The sequence below is a fragment of the Gorilla gorilla genome, chromosome 12, assembly GCF_029281585.2.
Source record: "Gorilla gorilla gorilla isolate KB3781 chromosome 12, NHGRI_mGorGor1-v2.1_pri, whole genome shotgun sequence".
Classification (NCBI taxonomy): Eukaryota; Metazoa; Chordata; class Mammalia; order Primates; family Hominidae; genus Gorilla; species Gorilla gorilla.
The window spans coordinates 36008709-36031638 of NC_073236.2; the positions used below are offsets into that span (position 1 = coordinate 36008709).

The 22930-nt window shown below is 39.5% G+C and overlaps 1 protein-coding gene and 1 pseudogene across 4 annotated transcripts in view; both read left to right on the forward strand.

The window, feature by feature from the left end:
* VWA3B (von Willebrand factor A domain containing 3B) overlaps positions 1-22930 on the forward strand; it is a 225651-nt gene that overhangs the window by 109905 nt on the left and 92816 nt on the right. For all 4 annotated transcript variants that reach the window (XR_008677081.2, XM_031008311.3, XM_055378491.2 and 1 more), the window contains exons 12-13: positions 900-1031; positions 18448-18546. Coding sequence is in view for 3 of the 4 variants with exons in the window: in XM_031008311.3 (XP_030864171.3) it covers positions 900-1031; positions 18448-18546 (231 nt within the window). In the remaining variant the exon portion in view is untranslated. The remainder of the gene's footprint in view (positions 1-899; positions 1032-18447; positions 18547-22930) is intronic.
* On the forward strand, positions 6535-14251 carry LOC109025598 (ATP synthase subunit beta, mitochondrial-like; annotated as a pseudogene).

The window sequence follows — 22930 nt, forward strand, 5'->3', positions numbered from 1 at the left end:
AAGTGCCCTAAATCCTGGTGTCCACACCTGTCAAATGACATCACAGTAATGCTGTGAGTTTGTAGTATTGATGTATTATTAACCATAGAAATAATAGCGGGGAGTGTTTGAGAAATACAAAATGCACTTTTTTTTTTTTTTTTTGAAATGGAGTCTCACTGTGTCGTCCAGTCTGGAGTGCAGTGGTGCCAACCCGGCTCACTGCAAGCTCCGCCTCCCGGGTTCACGCCATTCTTCTGTCTCCTGAGTAGCTGGGACTACAGGCGCCTGCCACCACGCCCGGCTAATTTTTGTATTTTTAGTAGAGACGGGGTTTCACCGTGTTAGCCAAGATGGTCTCGATCTCCTGACCTCGTGATCCGCCCGCCTCGGCCTCCCAAAGTGCTGGGACTACAGGCGTGAGCCACCGTGCCCAGCCAAAATGCACTTTTTAATTTAACAAAGCTCTACTGGAGAAATATGAGCAAGTATATAAAGTTGTAACTGAATAATGGCTTTACCTAAAAGAGAATGACTGAAATGATGATGTTGTTTTAGATTTCTTTTCTTCCAGCATATCATATTGTATTTGGTGTGCTTATTTGGTATATCCTTAATGTTAGTATTAAAATCAATATTTAATGTCACATTATATATATAAACTTTTACATATACGTGACATATATAATGTATATTCATATAATCATATATACATTTGTAAAGGTCTTAACACACAAACTGGATAAATTTTATTTAAATATCCTTTATACTAGATAGGATATTCTCTATTGAATATAATTTTTTGCTTCTTGAACTGAAAATAGAGACCATCATGATTAAAATATATCAAACTGTGGCCTACCCTAACCCTTTCTAACATCTGAGTGGTTTTATGGTTAAATAATCATTGTCTCTTTTAGGAGCAGCTGAAATATAAAAGTAAGTTTAACTTTGTGAAGTTTGATGGTCAAGCAGTTGCTTGGCGGGAACAACTTGCTGAAGTCAATGAAGATAATTTGGAACAGGCTCAGTCCTGGATTAGAGACATAAAGGTAAGTTGGAGACTAAGCTGGGAGAAGCATCCTAGGAGTCTCTCACCTGTGTACTGAGTTCATTCACAGGACAGACATTCCTGAGAGGTGTTTTGCACTCTCAGGATGGAAGTGGCTTAGCATGTAGACTTTCATTTTGCTTGCAGTGGTCACGTTAATCCAATCTCATTTTGTCAATATCATAAGGTTTAGATGAGCCTCTTATTCTTATCTACTCACAGTTCTCTATTTCCAGCTCTGCCCTTGGCTGAGGTTGAAGCCCCCTTATGAAAACACATTTCAAAACAGAGGTTTTTTTTTTGTACTCAGATATTCAGATTTTTTTCTTCTGTAATTTCATTATTGTTGCAAACGGTATATTGCAGCCATTCTTATCAGTGGGCTTTGTTCAAAAGTAAGGAGCATGTGGAAATATACAGTACAATCTGAGTGTTTAGGACTGAATGCAAGAAGAGAGCTAGGGCCGGAGAATGTAGTAAGAAGGTGAAATCATTTCCTCAGAAGTGACTGCCCTTGGCATTTACACAGACTACTGGGAAGGATTTTCCTTGCCCTAAATTTTCTTATCTTGAACTTATCTTAATTTTTTATAGCATATAGCATTGCGAACTTCCAAATATTTGAGATATACTACAATTGAGACCAAGAGTTGTTCTTAAAAAGTCAAATATAGGAGCTGAACATCGTGGTGCACACCTGTAGTCCCAGCTCCTTGGGAGGCTGAGCTAGGAGGATCGTTTGAGCCCAGCAACTTGAGACCAGCCTGGGCAACAGAGCAAGTCTCCGTATCTTTTTTTAAAAAAGGCAAATATGTATCAGAAACATCTTTAAAATAGTTTAGTGTCTAGTTTAGAGTCAGATTTGACAGAAAGTCACAAATAGACATTAGCAGATCATTGAGATGCACCAGGGCTCCCTTGTGACTTGTTTTTAAAACTGGGAGGAGAAAATCTGTTCTATAAGAAATAATAATGCCTGTAAGATTTTAATTTAACTGGGCACCTTGTCCTGGGAAATAGTGTTGAATTCATACCCAACTTGTTAAATTTCCAGGATTAACCAATGAAGTTACTTGTGACATATGTTCTGTCCTTTTTTTTTCTGTCCTTTTATGACACAATGATAGGAAATACCTTGTTAACTCAGAGCCTACTAATTTAGGGTTTATGATAACAAGATATTATATATATAATCTCATTGCATAAAAACATCATTGGGTTCTGCTTTATATAAAAATCACTAATGAATAGAGTCAGCCATCTATTCAGATTTTAGCCATTTGGCTAAAAACACATATTCCTATAAAGCATAATTCTGTTCTCTTTACAAATTTTCACTGATGCTCCCTTGCTGGCTTGTTGAATGTCCAAAATTCATTTTCAAAAGGACCAGGGGTAAAGAAAATGTGGCATATATACACAATGCAATACTACACAGCTTACAAAAGAAGGAAATCCTGTCATTTGCAACCACATGAATGAACCTGGAGGACATTATATTAAGTGAAATAAACCAGGCAGAGAAAGAAAAAACACCACATGATCTCACTTATATGTAGAATCTAAAAATGTCAAACTCATAGAAGCAGAGAGTAGAATGGCGGTTACCAGAGACTGGGAGCAGGGTGCTGGGTGGGGATGGGGAGATGTTGGTCAAAGGGTACGTAGTTTCAGTTAGACAGGAGGAATAAGTTCTGGAGCTCTATTGTACAACATGGTAACTATAGTTAATAACAATGTATTGTATACTTGAAAATTGTCAAGAGAGTAAATTTTAAGTGTTCTCATCACTCAAAAATATGTCAGGTGATAGATTTGTTAATTAGCTTGGTTTACTCATTCCACAATGTATACATATATCAAAACATTACATTGTATACCATATATACAATTTTATTTGTCAATTAAAAGTAAATTAATTTTAAAAAGATAATAAAGCCAAATTCTATTATTCTTTTGGCTGATTTGGTCCAGTAGTCAACCCGGTAGCACTCAGGGTGGTCTGAGCCTGCTTTGTGCTGTTGTCATACAGCAGTAGGTCCCCAAACAAGCATAAGCGTTCCTAAGGCCAGGGAGCACAAGCAGCGGCAGCGCCTGCCCAGTAGTTGAGCGGGGGAGATGGGGGGAGCAGGTGCAAAACAGGTGCCACCCCCAGACCATGTTTCCCTGAGCTCTCTCTGTCTGGCTCTTCCCCAGCTTTGCCACCATCTTTTCAGCAGTAGGCTTTTCAACAAAAGACTATTGAGAATGGGCTCAGAGGGAAGAGTTGTTCTGTTTACCATCTGGAATACATTTCTGCTGCCCAAATCCTGCAAGAGGGTTTTGTTTTGCTTTTAACTTTTAAATTTGCAATAATTTTAGACTTACAAAAAAGTTGCAAAAGCAGTACGGAGTGTTCACACTTACCCTTCACCTAGCTTTCTCCAGTGTTCACCTCTAACATAGCCATGGTATAATTATAAAACTAAGACATTCACATGGCTACTATGAGCTAAATTGCAGACTTTATTCAGCCTTCATCAGTTTTCCACTAATGTTCCTTTTATGTTCCAAGATCTAGCCAAGGATCTCACATGACATTTAGTTGCAATGCCTCCTTAGTCTCTTCCAATCTGTGACAGTTCCTCAATCTCGCCTTGTCTTTCGTGACCTTGACACTTTTGAAGAGTACTATTCAGATCTTCTGTACAATGTCCTTAAGTTTGATTTTGTCTAATGTTTTCTCATTATTAGATTGGGTTATGGATTTGGGGGAGGGAATACTCTTCCCAGTGGATCACCTGAAGGCACACATGATGCCGATATGCTCTATGACCAGCAGTGTTTACTTTGATCATTTGGTTAAGGTGACATCTGCCAGGTTTCTCCCCCAAAAGTTACCATTTTTATAATAATAATAAAAGTTTTGGAGGAGATGCTCTGAGGCTATGCAAATATCGTTTGTTCCTTAAGCTTTTGCCCACAATTTTAGCCCTCGATGTGGATCATCCTTACAATTATTACTGAGCTGAGGTGATTTTATATTTCCTCTATTCCTTTTACATTTCTATATTGGAATTATTCTGTAAGGAAAAGATTTCCCTTTCCCCCTTTTACTTATTCATTTATATATTTATTTCAATGTGGACTCATGGAAATTTATTTTATTCTTGGAGTTATAATCTAATACTATCATTATTTATTTTGTTACTTTGGCCATTGGGAATTCTTTTATGCTGCCTCTAAATATTTAAATATGCATCCACCTTTTTTCCCCCTTTAGCATTTCTTGATTTTCTGTCACTATAAGATGTTCTACGATCATCTTATATTTTCCCAGCCTCAGCCCTGAAATCCACCACTACTCCAAGGAACCTTGGTTTCTTTTGTTACAGAATGGTATTTAGAAACCAAGATCTGGACACCTGGGTATGGTTATTGCTACCGGATTATATCACTGCTTTTATGCCCTCTCAGTGGACAGAGATGGAAATATATATACATAGAAAATATCTATATTATATATTGATATATATGATAATATCTATTAAATGTATATTTCTATAGCTACTCCATGTATCCATAAACATCTATATTTATTTATCTGTATATCAGTCTGTATTTATATTAAATAAGCAAACAAATCATGCATTCATACTGATACCTCTAATTCCAACACAGAGCCCAGGGTTCATTTGTAATGAACTTATTTGCAACTTCTTCGACAAGGAGAAACCTGATTCTCATTACCTATAACATATTTACTTATATTTTCAACCCTACTGTACATATAGTTTCAATATTGCTAGTTCATACTCTACAAGAAACAAATTTATCAGCTATAGTGTTTGTATACAGCTTTTTTTTCCGCTTTAACTTTACAGTATCCATTCAAAAAACTGTCTTCCAAAGCTGTGAAGTCAGGTAACTTTCTTACCCAATCTCTTTAGCGTGCTTATGTCATTCATTAGTGACACAGTTAGAGTCATTGGTTACAGTCCGCATTTCACCTTGGTTTCCTCCACATCCTAGTTGAATCTTATTTTAATTTACATGCAGTAAAAAAATAACACTCTTTTTGGTGATAGTTCATGGATTTTGATAAATGCATAGAGTCATGTATCTCCACCACAGTACCAAAGGGACCAATTCTATCACTCCCAAAATGTCTTCATATGCCCCTTTGTCACCAACTCCCCCTCCCTCCTGGTAAACACTGCTCTGTTTCTCTGTCCTTATAGCTTTTCCTTTTCCAGAATGTCATATAAACAAAATCATACAATAGAACTTTTGGGTTCTAGCTTCTTTCACTTACCAAAATAACACTTGACCCCTGCCTGTAATCCCAGCACTTTGGGAGGCCAAGGCAGGCGGATCACGAGGTCAGGAGATCAAGACTATCCTGGCTAACACGGTGAAACCCCGTCTCTACTAAAAATACAAAAAAATTAGCCAGGTGTGGTGGCGTGCACCTGTAGTCCCAGCTACTTGGGAGGCTGAGGCAGGAGAATGGTGTGAATCTAGGAGGCAGAGCTTCCAGTGAACCGAGATGGCGCCACTGCACTCCATCCTGGGCGACAGCGCGAGACTCTGTCTCAAAAAAAAAAAAAATTGAGTTTCTAGATATAAGAACTTTGTCAGTTCTTATAAGTTCGTCCAACTTATTTCATGAATCAAGAGTTTACTCCCTTTTATTGATAAGTAGTGTTTTTATTAATGAGTAGTGCTTTATTGATGAGTATGGAAGCAAAACTGTTTACCCATTCCTTGCTGAAGGCTATCTGTGTTATTTCCTGTTTTGGGTTTTATACATAAAGCTGCAGTAAACATTTGCCTACAGATTTTTGTGTGAAAAGGTGTTGAGAACTGTGAAGGGTCTGAGATTTTACCTTTCTTGCAAACTAATGTGGATGCCAGCAGAACACCAAGGCTTTTGGGTCAGAGACAAATGACTTTATTACCCACAGCAAAAGCAGTAACCAGAGCATCAGCATTTTCTTGTACTAGCTCCCTGAGCCCCAATTCCCGCAGGGTGAAACAATGAGGACCAGGCGACACTTGCTCATGCATTAGGTTGTGTTAAAGGAGGGGGCCCTGAACTTAAGAAAACCAAATCTTCTATAATGGACTGTGAGCATGCTGGTCCTTTGCTCCAGAGTTAGGTATTATCTTTATACCGGACAATAAGCATGCCTACTCTTTGCTTTGAAGAGAGACAGTATTTCTGTTTTCCAAGGCTGTTCCCTATATATACATCTTGAAAAGATAAACCAGAGCAGACAGCACGTCTGTTGCAAGATATGTAGAAATACATGAGACCCAAGGGAAATGGTTTCCAACAATAAGTTTTCACTTCATTTTAATATAAATAAATATCTAGAAGTGAGATTGCTGGCCAGTATGCTAAGCGTATGTTTAACTTTATAAGAAACTGCCAAACTGTTTCCCAATGTGGCTGTACCATTTTGCATTCCCGTCAGCGATATATGAGAGTTACAATTACCTTACATCTTCTCCAGCTTTTGATGTTGTCAGGTTGTTTTATTTTAGACATTCTAATATGGCTGAAAGATGTCTCATAGTATCCTATTGTACTTTTAATTGCATTTACTTAACACTCGTCTTTTCATGCTTATTAGGCATCTGTATGTATGTCTTCTTTGGTGAAATATCTGTTCAGATATTTTGCCCATTTTTTAATTGAGTTGTTTGTTTTCTGAAGATTGAGTTTCTTCAGGCTGGGCGCGGATATGGATAATAGCTAGAGTCAGGCCAGGCATGGTGGCTCACGCCTGTAATCCCAGCACTTTGGGAGGCCGAGGCAGGCAGATCATGAGGTCAGGAGTTCGAGACCAGCCTGGCCAACATGGTGAAACCCCGTCTCTACTAAAACTACAAAAAATAAGCTGGGCATGGTGGCGGGTGCCTATAGTCCCAGCTACTCAGGAGGCTGAGGCAGAAGAATGGCATGAACCCGGGAGGCTGGAGATTGCAGTGATCTGAGATGGCGCCACTGCACTCCAACCTAGGTGATACAGCGAGACTCCATCTCAAAAAATAAAAAAAAAAAGATTGACTTTCTTCACGTATTCTGCACATAAACTTTATCAGACTTACAATTTGCAAGTATTTTCTCCCAATCTATGGCTTTTCATTCCCTTAATAGGGTTTTTCACTGTGTATAAGTTTTTAATTTTGATAAAGTCGAAGTTGCCAAGTTTTCTTTACGGATTGTGCTTTTAGACCCATAGCTAAACACACTGCACTCATGCAGGTTTTCTCTTGTTTTCATCCTCAAATGTAATGGTTTTACATTCTGTGTTTAAGAATATGGTACATTTTGAGTTCATTTTTGTATAAGGTGTGAGGCAGGATCCAGCACTGTTTGTCTAAGTAACTATTCCTCTCTCCGTGGAACTACCATTGCTTCTTGTCAAAAATCATTTGACTATATCTGTGTGGGTCTATTTTTGTTTCATTGAACTATTAATAGGTGTCTGTTCTTTCACCAACATCACATTGTCTTTATTATTGTGACTTTACACTGAGTCTTGAAATCAGCCAACCTGAATCCTCTAGCTTTGTATTTCCCTCCAAATTTTTTTGGCTGTTATATAGTTCCTTTGAACTGCCTTGTACATTTCAGAATCAGTTGTTGAAATCTACAAAACAGTACACTGGGATTTTGATTAAGATTCCCTTAAGTCTATAGATCAGATTCAAGAGAATTGACGTCTAACACTGTGTACCTCTAAATTTATTTGGGTCTTTTTTGTTACTATTGTAAATAGTACTTTTTAAATTATAAATTTTAATTCTTTATTACAATTGATTTTTGTATACTGACCTTATTTCTTTTGACCTTGCTAATCTTACTTACCTTCTCTAGGAACTTTGTTGTAGATTACTTGGGATTTCCAATGATGTTATGTATGAATAGAGATGATTTTATTTTTTCCTATCCAACCCATATAGTGTTTATTTCTTTCTCTTGCCTTAATGCACTGGCTAAGACTTTCAGTATGATGTTTAACAGGAGTGGTGAGAGAGAACGTACTTGCCTTGCTCCTGATATTAGAGGGGAAACATTCAATCTTTCACTATTAAATACTTTGCTAGCTGTGAGGTTTTTTGTTTTTTTTGTAGATGTGCTTTATCTTGTTAACCAATTTCCCTTCTATTCTTGGTTTTTTGAGGATTGTTACCATAAACAAATATTGGATTTTGTAAATGTGTTTTCTGCATCTGTTGAGCTTTTGATTTTGATGAAGCCAAGTTGCCAAGTTGTACTTGGCAGATCTGTTGTCTGTTAATATGGTGAACTACATTGATTTGTTTTTGAATATTAAATTGGCTTTGCATTCTGGGATAATCTCCACTTGTTCAAGATGTATTATAGATTGAATATATTCTGCATTAAATTTGTTAACCTATCTTGTTGAGGTTTTTTTGTCTATATTCTTGAGGAATATTGGTTTGCAGATTCTTTTCTTAGAAATTGTTGTCTAATTTTGGTATCAGGAAATGCTGACCTCATAATATGGGTTAGAAAATATTCCATATTCTTTTTTTCTAAAAGAGGTTGTACAGAATTGATATGATTTTTCCTTAACTGTTTGGTAGAACTTACCAATGAAACCATCTGGGCTTTTTTTGTTAGAAGTTTTAAAACTATGAATTCAATTTCTTCAACAGATTTAGGACTATTCAGATGATCTGTACCTCTGTGAATTAGTTTTGGTCATTTGTTTCTTAGAAGGAAGCAGCCCATTTCTTCCATAGGGTTGAATTTATGAGCATAGAATTGCTCACAGCATTCCCTTATCATTTCCTTAAGGTTTGTGGGATCTGTAGTGATGTTTGATATTGGTAATTTTTGTCTACTGCCTTTTTTTCTTGGTTAGTTTGAAGAGCTTTTTACATTTTTCTTTCAATTTTGTTAATTTTTTCGAGAAACCAACTTTTTGTTTCTTTGATTTTCTAATTTTTAACAAATGTTTTAAATTGTGTTGATTCCGGCTATCTTTATTATTTTTCTCCTCCTACTTGCTTTGTTTTTTTAAATTAAATCTCCATTTCTTAGATCTAAGAATTTAATGATATAAATACCACCCCCAGCTACTGCTTTAGCTGTTCCCACAAATTACATTTTATAACTATTTTTGCTCAGTTCAAGATGTCATTTCTAAAGACTCGGCCTAATCTTAGATCCTGAAGATGTTTTCCCCGTGTCCTTTTTTCTAGAAGTTTTATAATTTTGTTTGACATTTAAGTCTATGATCTGTTTGGAATTAACGTTTGTATAAGGTGTGAGATCTAGGTTGAGGTTTATTTATTTATTTATTTATTTTGAGATGGAGTTTCGCTCTTGTCGCCCAGGCTGGACTGCAGTGGCACGATCTCGGCTCACTGCAACCTCCGCCTCCCAGGTTCAAGCGATTCTCCTGCCTCAGCCTCCAGAGTAGCTAGGCCTACAGGCATGTACCACCATGCCTGGCTAATTTTTGTGTTTTTAGTAGAGACGGGGTTTCTCCATGTTGGCCAAGATGTTCTCGATTTCCTGACTTTGTGATCTGCCCGTCTTGGCCTCCCAAAGTGCTGGGATTACAGGCGTGAGCCACCGCACCCAGCCGGTTTATTTATTTTTTGCCTATGAATGTGCAATTCTTGTGACACCATTTATTGAAAAGGCTATTCCTCCTCTATTGAATTGTTTTTGCTCATTTGCCAAAAATCAGTTGAATATGTCTGCAGGTCTTTGTATGGGTTCCCTGTTCTGTTCTATTGTTATATGTGTTGATGTCTCCATTAGGACCACACTTTCTTGATAGCAATAGCTGTATAGTGAGCTTTAAGATCAAGAACAACTACTCCTACTTTACATTTCTTTTTTTGAATTGTTTTGGCTATTCTTGGGCCTTTATTTTCCATACAAAAATTGAAAACAAACTTCTTTATGCCTATTGAAAACCTTGCTGACATTTGGATAGAAATTGCATTAAACCTATAGATCTAATTAGGAAGAATTGGCATCTTTATTGTGTTAATTCGTCTATTCCATGAATACAGTATGTCTCTCCGAGTATTTAGGTCTTTGATTTATTTCATCAGAATTTTATAATTTCAGCATACAGCTCTTGTACCTGTTTAAGTATATACTAAGTATTGTAATATTTTGGAGCAATTGTAAGTGGTATTGCACTTTTTATTTTGGTTTTCACCTATTTGTTGTCAGTGTGTAGAAACGCAGTTGGTTTTCATGTGTGGACTTTGCATCTTTTGACCTTAGTAGGCTTATGTACTATTTCGCTTTTTGTTTTTTGTGTATGGTAAGCCCTCCATATCTGCAAGTTCTGTGTCTATGGATTCAACCAACTATGGATTGAAAATATTTGAGAAAAATAAATGGTAAAAATCATAACAATACAACAATAAAATATAATACAAAACTTAAAAGATATAATATAACAACTACTTATGTAGCATTTACATTTTGTTAGATATCATAGGTAATCTGGAGATTATTTAAAGTATACATGAGGATTGTATAGGTTATGTGCAAATACTATGCCATTTTATATGATACTTGAGCATCCTCAGATTTTGGTGTCCATGGGGTTGGGAGTGGATCCTGGAACCAGTCCCCCACAGATACTAAGGGACAACTGTAGTTCTCAGGATTTTCTATGTAGATAATTGGGTAGTCTGCAAATAGACAGTAGTATTTGTTTTTTGTTTTTTTTTCCAACCTCTATGACTTATTCCTTTGCCTTATTGCAGCGGATAGAACTTCCAGTACTACATTGAATAGGTATGTTGAGAGCAGACATACTTGCCTTTTTCCCAATCATAAAGGGCAAGAATTCAGTCTTCTCCCATTAAGTATGATGTTAGCTGCAAGCTTTTTGTACATGCTCTTTATGAGATTGAGAAAGTTTCATTCTATTCCTAATGTACTGAATTTTTATACTGAATGAAGGTTGCATTTGCCAAATCCTTTTCTGTGCAAATTGATATGCTCATATGATTTTTTTTTCGAATTTTGAACCAACTCTGAATACATAGAATGCCACTTGGTCATGATGTATTATTCATTTTATACATTGTTGGATTAAATTTGCTAATATTTGTTGAGAACTTTTGTGTCTAGGTTCATGAGAGATGTTGGTCTGTAGGCTTTTTGTGTGTGTGCTGTCTTTGTCTGCTTTGCGTATCAGTGTAATACTGGCCTCACAGAGTGAGTTGGGAAGTATTCCCTCCCCTTCTATTTTCTGGAGTGGATTGTGTAAAACTTGTGTTAATTCTCCTTTGAATGTTTGATAAAATTCTCTAGTGCAGCCAGGCACGGTGGCTCACACCTGTAATCCCAGCACTTTGGGAGGCCAAGGCAGGCAGGATCACCTGAAGTCAGGAGTTCAAGACCAGCCAGGCCAACATGGCAAAACCCCGTCTCTACTTAACATGCAAAAACTAGCCGGGCATGGTGACAGATGCCTGTAAACCCAGCTACTCGGGAGGCTGGGGCAGGAGAATCACTTGAATCCAGAAGCAGAGGCTGCAGTGAGCTGAGATGGCGTCACTGCACTCCAGCCTGGGTGACAGAGAGAGACTCTGCCTCAATAAATAAATTAATTAATGAATTAATTCTCTAGTGCAACCATATGGACACACATACTTCTTTTCAGGGGCTTTTTAATTACAAATTCAATTTCTTTAATAACCATAGAACTATTCAGGTTGTCAGTTTCATCTTGGTAGAGTTTTTGTAGTTTGTGGTTTTTGAAAAAGTGTTCAATTTTTTCTAAACTGTTGAATTTATGAGCATAAAGTTTTTCATAATATTCTCTTATTGTCCTGTCAGTGACTGCAAGAGATGTTGTAATAGGCCCTGTTTTATACTTGATGTTGGTAATATGTGTCTTTTTACCTTGCAAATCTTGCTAGAAGTTTGTCAATTTTATTGATTCTTTTTAACAACCAGACTTTTGTTTTATCAATTTTCTCTATTGTTTTACTATTTGAATTTTATTAATTTGTGTTCTTTATTATTTACTTCTTTCTGCCTGCTTTGAGTTTATTTTGCTCTTGAGTTTATTTTTCTAGCTTCTTGAGGTAGGAACATAAATTATAGTTTTGGCATATTTTTATTTTATTGTAAGTAAGCTTTTAGTACCATAAATTTTCCTGCCAGAATTATGTTGGTACATCCCACAAATTTTAAGCAAAACAGCTTAATTTTCATTCAGTACTATTTAACTTTTAATTTTCTTTGTGATTTCACTTTTAGGCCATGAATTATTCAAAGCATGTTTTAAAATTTCCAAGTGTTTGTGGAAATTTTCATGTTGTCTTTCTGTTATTAATTTCTATTTTGATTCCACTATAGTCAGAGGGCATACTCTGTATGATTTCAAATCTTTTAAATTTGTTAAATGTTGTTCTGTGACTCAGGATATGGTCTATTTATGCAAATTTTCAATGTTTGTTTGAAAAGCATGTGCAGTCTTTTGTTGGGTGGAGTATTCTATAAATCTCAATTAGATCTGGTTAGTTGATGGTATTGTTCAATTCCTCTCCGTCCTTGCTGATTGGTTAGTTGTTCTGTCAATCATTAAGAGCGGGATATTGGGCAACACTCAGTCTCCACCCAAACTCTACCATGTTGAGTTCTGTGGGTCATGTCTGCTGCCTCAGCCTCCAGGGCCTTGCAGGAACTCAGCCCTTCAGTGTTGCTACTCCAAGCTCAGGTCTTGCCATGGGCCACTCTGGCAGCAATCCAGTCTACCAGGAAATATGGGCACAAACATCACCTTTGCTGAAGACAGGCACCACCACTGGCTGTATTGTGGTGGTCATTGATGCAGTAGTGGATGTCCAGTTTGATGAGGGACTACCATCTATTTTAAATGCCCAGCAAGTACAAGGCAGGGAGACCAGGCTGGTTTTGGTGGTGACCCAGCATTTGGGTGAGAGCACAGTAAGGATTATGCTATGAATGGTACAGAAGGCTTGTTTAGAGGCCAGAAAGTCCTGGACTCTGGTGAACCAATCAAAAGTCCTGTTGGTCTTGAGACTTTGAGCAGAATCATGAACATCATTGGAGAGCCTATTGATGAAAGAAGTCCCATCAAAATGAAACAGTTTGCTCCCATTTATGATGAGGCTCCTGAGTTCATGGAAATTAGCGTTGAACAAGAAATTCTGGTGGCTAGTATCAAAGTTGTGGATTTCCTCGCTTCCTAGCCAAGAGTGGCAAAATTGGGCTTTTTAGTGGTGTTGGAGTTGACAAGATTGTACCCATCATGGAGTTAATCAATAATGTTGCCAAAGCCCATGGTGCTTAATCTGGGTTTGCTGGTGTTTTTGAGAGGACCTGTAAGGGCAATGACTTATATTATGAAATGACTGAGTCTGGTGTTTTCAACTTAAAAGATGTTACCTCCAAGGTAATGCTGATGTAAGGTCAAATGAATGAACCACCTGCTACTCATGCCCAGGTAGCTCTGACTGGACTGACTGTGGCTGAATACTTCAGAGACCAAGAAGTTCAAGATGTACTCCTGTTTATTGATAATATCTTTCACTTCACCCATGCTGGCTCAAGGGTGTCTGCCTTATTGGGCAGAATCCCTTCTGCTGTGGGATATCAGCCTACCCTGGCCACTGACATGGTGGGTACGATGTGCGGAAAGAATTGCCACTACCAAGAGGAGATCTATCACCTCTGTACAGGCTATGTACCTGCTGATGACTCGACTGCGTCTGCTACTTCCTTTGCTCATTTGGATGCCACCACTGTGCTGCCCCATGCTGTCACTGAGCTGGGCATCTATCTACATGTGGATCCTCTGGACTCCATCTCTCACATCATGGATCCCAACATTGTTGGCAATGAGCATAATGATGTTGCCCGTGGGGTGCAAAAGATTCTGCGTGGCTACAAATCCCTCCATACGTTATTGTCATAATCCATATTGGGTATGGATTAACTTTCTGAGGAAGACAAGTTGACTGTATCTTAAATGTGGATAATACAACATTTCTTGTCTCAGCCATTCCAGGCTGCTGAGGTCATTACAGGTCATATGGGGAAGTCAGTACTCCTGAAGGAGACCATTAAAGGATTTCAGCAGATTTTGATAGGTGAACATGACCATCTCTCAGAATGGGCCTTCAGTGATGGAACCCATTGAAGAAGGTTTGGCAGAAGCTGATACGCTGGCTGAAGAGCACTTATTGTGAGGGGTCTTTTTGGCAAACTAAGCACTCATCTGCTGTACTGTCCCTCTCCTTCCCCTAATCCAAACAGCTTCAGGTTTCGGTGTAAGCCACATGAGAACCTTGATTGAAAACATGTTCTATCTGAAGAGTATTTAAGGTTTCCAATACAATGTACACCCCTCAGAAAAAAAAGAATGGTGTATTGAAGACCCCAACCATAAGACTCTACCTATTTTATCTATTACAACTCTATTATAAAGTAGATAAAAATAGATTTATCTATTTTTCTTTTCATCTCCATCAAATTTTGCTTCATGTATTTTGAAGCTCTGTTGTTTGATGTATACACATTTAGGGTCGTTGTCTTCTTGGTGGATTGAGAATTTTATCATCCTAATGTCCCTTTTTGTCCTTAGTAAATTTTCTTTGTGTTAAAGTCTACTTTATATAATATTAATATACTTATTTTTGCTTTTTAAAAATAAATATTTGCATAATATGTTTTTTCCATCCTTTTACCTTTAACCTATCTACGTTGTTATGCCTGAAGTGAGTTTCCTGTAGACAGCATAAATCGGGTCATGTTTTTGTTCACTCTTCAATCTCTGTCATGTAATTGGTATATGTAGGTGATTTATATGTAAAGTAATTATTCATATTTAAGGATTAAGTGTCTCATTTTATTTATTTATTATTTTTGTGTGTCTCCTCTGTTTCTCATTTTTCTCTTTTGTCTTGCCTTCCTATGGGTTATTTGAGCATATTTTGGTGTTTCATTTTGATTTATTTATACTGTTTTTGAGTGTATTGCTTTGTATACTTTTCTTAATAGTTCTATATATTTCCTTATACATATATGTAACTTATCACAGCCTATTGTGATATAACTTATCACAGCCTATTGGTGGTTTGCTACTTCAAGTTAAGTGTAGCAACCTTACTTCTATTTAGCTCCCTTTACACTCACCATTTAAAATATATAATTGTCTGAAGTATTTCCTTTGCATGCATTATATGCTGTCTTAGATGGTGCTAAACTTTTGCTTCAATCATAAAATGTAACTAAAGAAATCCATGGTGTTAAGGATTATCTATTATGCTTACTTTTATATTTACTCATTCCATTGTTCTTTTTTCTGAAAGTCCAGGCTTTTTTCTTTTCTCGTTCTCTTTCTATATGGAAAGCTTTCATGAACCCTTCTTTAAGGGTAGGTCTCCCTGTAATAAATTCACATAGTTTTCCTTCTCCTTCAACCCTGGAGGATATTTTCCCCAGATAGATGATTCATGGCTGGCAGTTATTTTCTTTCAGCTCTTGAAAATGTGGCGCCTCTTCCTCTGGTCTCTATAGTTTCAGATGAGAAACGGCTGTCATTTGAACTGGTGCTCTTTTATAGGTAATGTGTTATTTCTCTTCAGCTTTTTTAGGATTTTTCTTTGTTTTTAGTTTCAGAAATTTAAATACAATGTGTCTTGGTCTGGCTTTCTTTGGTTTTATCCTGTTTGGGATTTGCTTAGCTTCTTGAATTGTAGTTTCTGTATCTTTAACCAAATTTGTTTTTTTGTTTGTTTGTTTGTTTGTTTTTGAGATGGAGTCTCGCTCTGTCGCCCAGGCTGGAGTGTGGTGGCGCGATCTCGGCTCACCGCAAGCTCCACCTCCCGGGTTCATGCCATTCTCCTGCCTCAGCCTCCTGAGTAGCTGGGACTACAGGCACCTGCCACCACGCCAGGCTAATTTTTTGTATTTTTAGTAGAGATGGGGTTTCACCATGTTAACCAGGATGCTCTCGATCTCCTGACCTCATGATCTGCTCACCTCAGCCTCCCAAAGTGCTGGGATTACAGGCGTGAGCCACCGCGCCCAGCCAAAATTTGGGGTTTTTTTTTCAGTCATTACTTTTTAAATGCTTTTTAAGCCCCATACTCTCTCCCCTCTTTTTTCTGAAACTCTAATGGTATGAATAGTATTAGCTCTTCCTCATTGTTCCGGAGATTTCTGAGGCTCTGTTGGTGTTGGCATCAGTGGGTTGCTTTTCTCATTCGAATGTGATATTTCTGGTTCTTGGTATAATGAGTGATTTTTAAATTATATCTTAGACCATTTGGTTATCATGTTAGAAGACTTTATTTCCACTTACGTCTGTTTATTCGGTGCAGTCGCTGTGTTTGGGTGTAGCATGTTTGCTCTGGCTTACTTCTGTGGGCTTTCGTTCCAGTGACAGTCTCGTTCCCTGAGCCATCTTGTGCTGCTGGGGCCCCCTCAATTCCTGTTTGGTGCTGTCTGCAGGGGTGGAAGGCATGTCCCTGGGCTACCTGCTGTTGCTGGGTGACCTTCTGGGATGGGGAGCAGACCACAGATTAAAAATACAGGAAAAATAAGCCCTTAGCCTAGTAAGTACTCTATAGATGTTGTTTTATGATTAACATTACTCCCATCATTTTCCTGGCCCCTCTCCTCCTATGGGCTTTACAGTTATGGAATTACTTGCTGAATCCTGAACAAGAAAGGAGTCTGGAGCGTGCAGCATCCTTTCTGTGGTTTCCTGCCTATCCTACTCATCCTTTAAGAGTCTTCCCTGCTGTCTCCCCCAGAAGATGTATTTAGCAACTCACTCAGCTAGAGTAAGACGCATCCTACACTGGGCATGAACTTTTACAGCTTTTGCTACAGTGTTAGGTCGTCATCTTCTAGGCATCCAACACCATCCTATGAACCCCCTTCAAGGCACAGAATTTTGTCTGGTTTTGTAAGTTATGTCTCAGATCTATCAAAATGTCTGGCACGTGGTACTTATGTGCTTACTAAGTATCTATTGAAATGAAAGGGAGTAAAGCTGATGAAGGAGGCTTAGGTGAGAGCAGCTGGATGGGTCAGGTCATGGGGTTCCCCATCATGGCTGAGTCTGAGAAAGTCTTAATGGAAGAGTGCCCATGGTATACGGTGAGGCCTGAGATGCCTTGGGTGGGGTGGGGGCTGGATCTTTGTCATTCCTTAGGCTGTCAGTCTCTGCTCCCTTCTTATCCTGATTCTTGGGATGGGGGCAGAGTCTGTTCACCTATGGAAGTTGAAGGGTCTGGCCTCGCTTTAGCTAGGGTGTGGGTAATGTGACCCAGGCACCATCAGTCAGAATAACCTCCTAGGCTTTGACTTGAGATATTGTGACTCCAGATGGCGGGTCCAGCAGAGACAACCTTGGCAGTGGTGGCAGATGCATACCGATGCAGCTCCTGGGGTGGCAGTGGCAGTGAGCTGTGGTCCATCTCTTGTCAATACTCCCCGTGCCAGCGAGGAAAGCCACGGCATCCAGCACTCTGCAGTGGAACTGCAGCGGGGCCCCCACCAGGCAGCCCTGCAGCAGGATTGGGGGTCTCATTCCTGATGAGAGGTCCCAACCCAGGTTATCCTGTCCATTGGTGATGCTGTGAGCCATCCCAATGTCCTTTATCATAAATTCCTTCCTGTTTGAATCAACCACAGTTGGTTTTCTTGCTTACAACTGAAGCTGGAGTGATACAACGGAACTGAGATGAGGGGGATGTTGAAGGAGGCTTTTGGACAGTTCAAAGTCCTGTATCTCTACTGATGGTCCCTTGGTAAGGATCATTTTTGCATATTAAGGGGAGTACATTCCAGTAAATTAATATGTGTCTAAAAATCCATTCCTTTCTATATTGATGAAGTATTTAAGAGATTTTCTAAGTGTTTACTATGATTTGAGAGATTGCTAAAAACAGAACTTGTCAGGTAATGTTAGATATGCCCACATGTACATTGTTAGATTGCTAATGATACCACACTCACGTTTACCAAATATTGGGTATCATGAATAAATCCTGGTTTGAAACCATTACGATGCCACAGTGTATTGAGGCTGCATGTTTAAGCTCTGTTGACAGACGAGTGAGCAGTAACTGAGTTAGCATCTCATGTAGAAACACAAAAAAATAAAATTGCATTAAGAGCTCTGTCATCAAGGCAGGAAATCCACAGTCCTGACTTGTAGCAGTCCTTGGACTGCCCGGAAAGAGACTTTTAGGCACACCCTGGGATATGTTTCTTGGAATCACTGGGGTTAAATTATTATCTCAATGTAATTTTAATTCATCTTTCATCTCACAAGTACTTTTTCTTCTTTTTTGGAAGCAGAAAATAAATACTTGTTTGTGAATTCTTTTTTGGGATTCAAGTGTGTCCTTGGTATCTCTTTTTTCCATAGATTGGAAGCTCCACAAACACCCTGAGTGCCCTGAAAACTGCTTTTGCTGATAAAGAAACACAGGCAATCTACCTTCTGACCGATGGGAGACCTGATCAGGTACTTATCAGAGCTGGGAACAAAGAGGGCCTCACTGATGCTCTGAAAGCAAATGCTGGAAATAGGTCTGGTGGATCTTTTCAGCTGCCACCAAAAATCCGTGGACATATACTTCCTTGGCTTAGGGACTCAGATCTGAGGTGAGAAAATACACTGAGAGATTCCTTTGTCTCTGGAAACTCTGAGGAGAATTTATGAGACAGTGAATGTTGTCTGGTGAGTGTGACACACACCCCTAGCCTGGAGACCAGCCCCACAAAAGGAGACGTCTGCTGTCCACTGAAGACTGGTTTGCATTTTATTACAAATGAAAAGCGAGGAGATTCTTTTTGATTTTTTTTCCTCTGGAGACTCTGAATCTAAACATGTCACTGCATAATGTCCTTGGCTTTACCTCTAATGCTAACTTAGTACTCATTTAAACAAAAACACGCTTTTCTAGCGAAATGTCGTTTGTTTTGTTTAGCCCGACTGGAAAATATTTGAAAAGCTGTAGAGGAGTCTGTTCGTCTTCTTTTGAGCTTTGTGAATGAAAGACGAGTACTCCAGGCATTAAATAAATAGAAGGATTTTCAGGCCAACGTAATGTAAATTAACAGCTAAAGTGAATTAGTGTCAACTCGTGTCCTTCCTTGTGAGATGTTTGCATATGCAGACTGCTAGGCAAATATTCTAAAATATCCTGTGGCAAAAAGTTCAGGGCTTAAAGAGAGTAAGCATCTGGATTTTACTGCAGCTTTAGATTTATGGCAGAACGGGAGTGTGTAAAGTGAAAATTTATTTTAATTTTTTTTCCTATCAACTTCACTGTGTTTTCTCTTTGGAAGCAGTTCATCGTGTCTCTCTTCTGTTCCGTGTGTGGTGCCAGGGTCTGAGGCTATAAAGATGAGTAATAGCTCATCCCTGCCTTTGGGAAGTTTGTGCTTTGGCGAATGTGCTAGATGTATACAGTTTAATACAACGCGGGAACAGGGTTGCCTGTGCTATGTCTAGGAGCACAGAGTGATGGATTTTGCTGTACAGATGGAGGGAAGGCCAGGGCAGGTTCCAGCGAGGTGGGGACATTTGAGCTGTGTCTGGAAAGAGAAGAAGGAATCTTTGGAACAGAAGACACTGTTGATGTCCTGGGCAGAAGGGACACAGAGGTGTGGAAATATGTGGGGGGCTCAGAGAAACAAGCTGAGGACAGGGGCAACGGAAGAACATCAGGGTGGAGGTGAAAAACGTTGGGTTGAGGGAGACTGTGGAAGTCCTCGAATGCCACATTAGAAGGGTGGTGTCACCACAGAGAGGAACTCTCGGAGGAGCCGCCCACCCTACCCATCTGCATCTCAGAAACATGCCTCAGTTGTGCCAAGGAAAGGCTGGCGCTGCCATGGCCTGCTGCTGGGTCCTTGATGAAAGCTGGGAAGGACCTAGCCTTGGGTGGGAGCAGCAGGAATGGGAGGAGGGGACTGCCTCCAGACGTGAGCCGCAGGAAGCAGCATCAACAGGACCCCATGGCCAGTTTGGAAGCAGTGACCGAGAGGTGAGGAGAAGGTAGGAGCAAGGCAGAAAGGAGTCAGGATGACTGATTCCTGGTTTACAATGATTTTGATATTAACGGATTGAAATGCAGATTTCAAGAAGAGGCAAGTAGGCTTGGGGGTGGCTGGTGGAGGAAGCTGTGTTTGCGAACCTCTAGGGAGTGCATGGGTGTCTAGAAGTCCCTAGAAATATGGAGCTGGAGTTTGGGGACAGTGTGGGCTGAAGCTTCCGACTTGAGAGACATCTAGGCAAGTCAAGGTGTATTTTTCTTTTTAATATACTCTTACTGATTTTTAAAATTGTTTACACTATGGACAACTTGGAAAACACAGGTAAGCATTAAAAAGGAGAAAATGTGGTTGGGTGGGGAGGCTCACTCCTGTAATCTCAACACTTTGGTAGGCTGAGGCAGGAGGATTGCTTGAGCCCAGGAGTTCAAGACCAGCCTGGACAACATATTGAGACCCTGTCTCTATAAAAAATTTTAAAATTAGCTCAGTGTGGTGGTGTGCACCTGTAGTCCTAGCTACTCAGAAGGCTGAAGTAGGGGGATCATTTGAAACCAGGAGTTCAAGGATGCAGTGAGCTATGATCGTGCTACTGCACTCCAGCCTGGGCAACAGAGTGAGCCCCTGTCTCTAAGAAAAACAAACAAACAAAAAAAACCCCAAAAAAAACAAAAAAAAGGGGACAATTTTAAAGCACTCATAATTGAATTTTGTGGGGTTTTTTCCCATCTAACATATCACATGCATTTTTCCAAGTCATCAAAAATTCCTCAGGAGCATCCTTCTCAATGACTGCATCGCATTCTGTTGTATGAATTTAATAAAACTTGTACCTTAAAGCTATTTTTGTTTAAATTTTGAATAGTAATGCATTCTAATGCATTCTTTTCTACCTTCGTAGAAAAGCATAGGTAGAGAAAATTCTCCCTCTCACCCCTTTCACCAGCTAGGAGGCAACTGATGTAACTAGTTTTTTTGTATCTCCTTTCAGAGATGGTTTCTGTTATACAGCAAAAATGTATTCATATATATTTCCTCTTTTTTACAAAAACAAATGTTAGCCTATTATACACACGATTCTGCACCTTTATTCGTCAAACAGTATACCTTGGAGATGGCTTCATATCATTTCATAAAGAGTGTCCTCATTCTCTTCTAGGTTCCATCACATGGCTATCCCATCACTTATTTAGCTAGTCCCCTGCAGATACGCAGTCAGATTGTTTTTGAGCTTTCTGTTTTACACAATCTTGCCAAAGGAACTCTGTGCATATGTTGGTTTGCCTGTGAGTGAGTATATCTGTAGGTGTAAATTCTGAGAAGTGGACTCAGCTGCAAGGTCCATGTTTTGATCGCTACTGCCGAATAGCAGCCCCCAAAGAGGATGTCACAAGCAACATCCCCGCAAGCAGTGTATTGACAAGAATTCTTGATCTACAGTCCAGTACGGACTTCTGAGGCTCTGGAATCTCCCAATAATATATATAAAAATACACTCAAAATTTTTGTTTTCTTGAGAGAAGATTGATATATTTCACCAGATTCTGAAGGTCTACTCAAAGATGGAGAATCAAGGATATGGATAATAGCTGGAGTCAGGCCAGGCGCGGTGGCTCATGCCTGTAATCCCAGCACTTTGGGAGGCCGAGGTGAGTTGGATCACAAGGTCAGGAGATCAAGACCATCCCGGCTAACACGGTGAAACCCCGTCTCTACTAAAAATACAAAAATTAGCTGGGCCTGGTGGCGTGCGCCTGTAGTCCCAGCTGCTGGGGAGGCTGAGGCAGAAGAAAGGTGTGAACCCGGGAGGTGAAGCTTGCAGTGAGCCGAGATCGCGCCACTGCACTCTAGTCTGGGCGACAGAGCGAGACTCCATCTTAAAAAAAAAAAAAAAAAAAAAAAAGGTGGAGTCAGAAATGTGCAAATTACCCCAAACATAATTTCGAAACTCTTTTTTTCTTTTCTTTGACACAGAGTCTGGCTCTGTCGCCCAGGCTAGGGTGCAGTGGTGCGGTCTCGGCTCACTGCAAGCTCCACCTCCCGGGTTCACACCATTCTCCTGCCTCAGCCTCCCCAGCAGCTGGGACTACAGGTGCATGCCGCCACACCCGGCTAATTTTTGTATTTTTGGTAAAGACGGGGTTTCACCGTGTTAGCCAGAATGGTCTTGATCTCCTGACCTTGTGATCTGCCCACCTCGGCCTCTCAAAGTGCTGGGATTAAAGGCATGAGCCACCGCGCCCAGCCAATTTAGAAACTCTTGAGGACTTCCGAATTCAACACCTGCAAAAAGACTGCGCTTTCGACACACGTGGTCTATTTTTTTTTTCATTATTCCTTGGATTCTCTCAGAAAGGCAAATTGATATTTGATATTCATGTTCTATGTAGAAGATATGGAGATGTACCACTCAATTTCCATTTTTTGCTTTTGAATTTTCACTGGCTTTATAGGAACTGAATGTGTAAGGCCAGTGTTATTATTCCAAATATTCAGCAGAATTTTCTCCGTGGAAGAATAGACACAGATGCTGTTCTGGATCAGTTACATGGACACTAGCTTCCTGCCTGATTATTAAATGTCCGAGGGAGCATTATAAGGTGACACAGTCTTTAAAATTAAGCAGGTCAAAAATTAAGTGGGTTCTAGAAATATTAGTCTTCATTAAAAGGGAATCATATACACATTGGATAAGTGTCCTTTGGTGGGCATCCATAGTGTAAGCTGGCAGGGTCTTTGCTGGGAACAGCCCATGCAGCTTTGGCTGTGGTCATTTTGGGAATTCTTTAAAGTTATGGGCTGGTCTGGACTGGAATCAAGAAAATGGACATGATAAAGGCATGTGCACC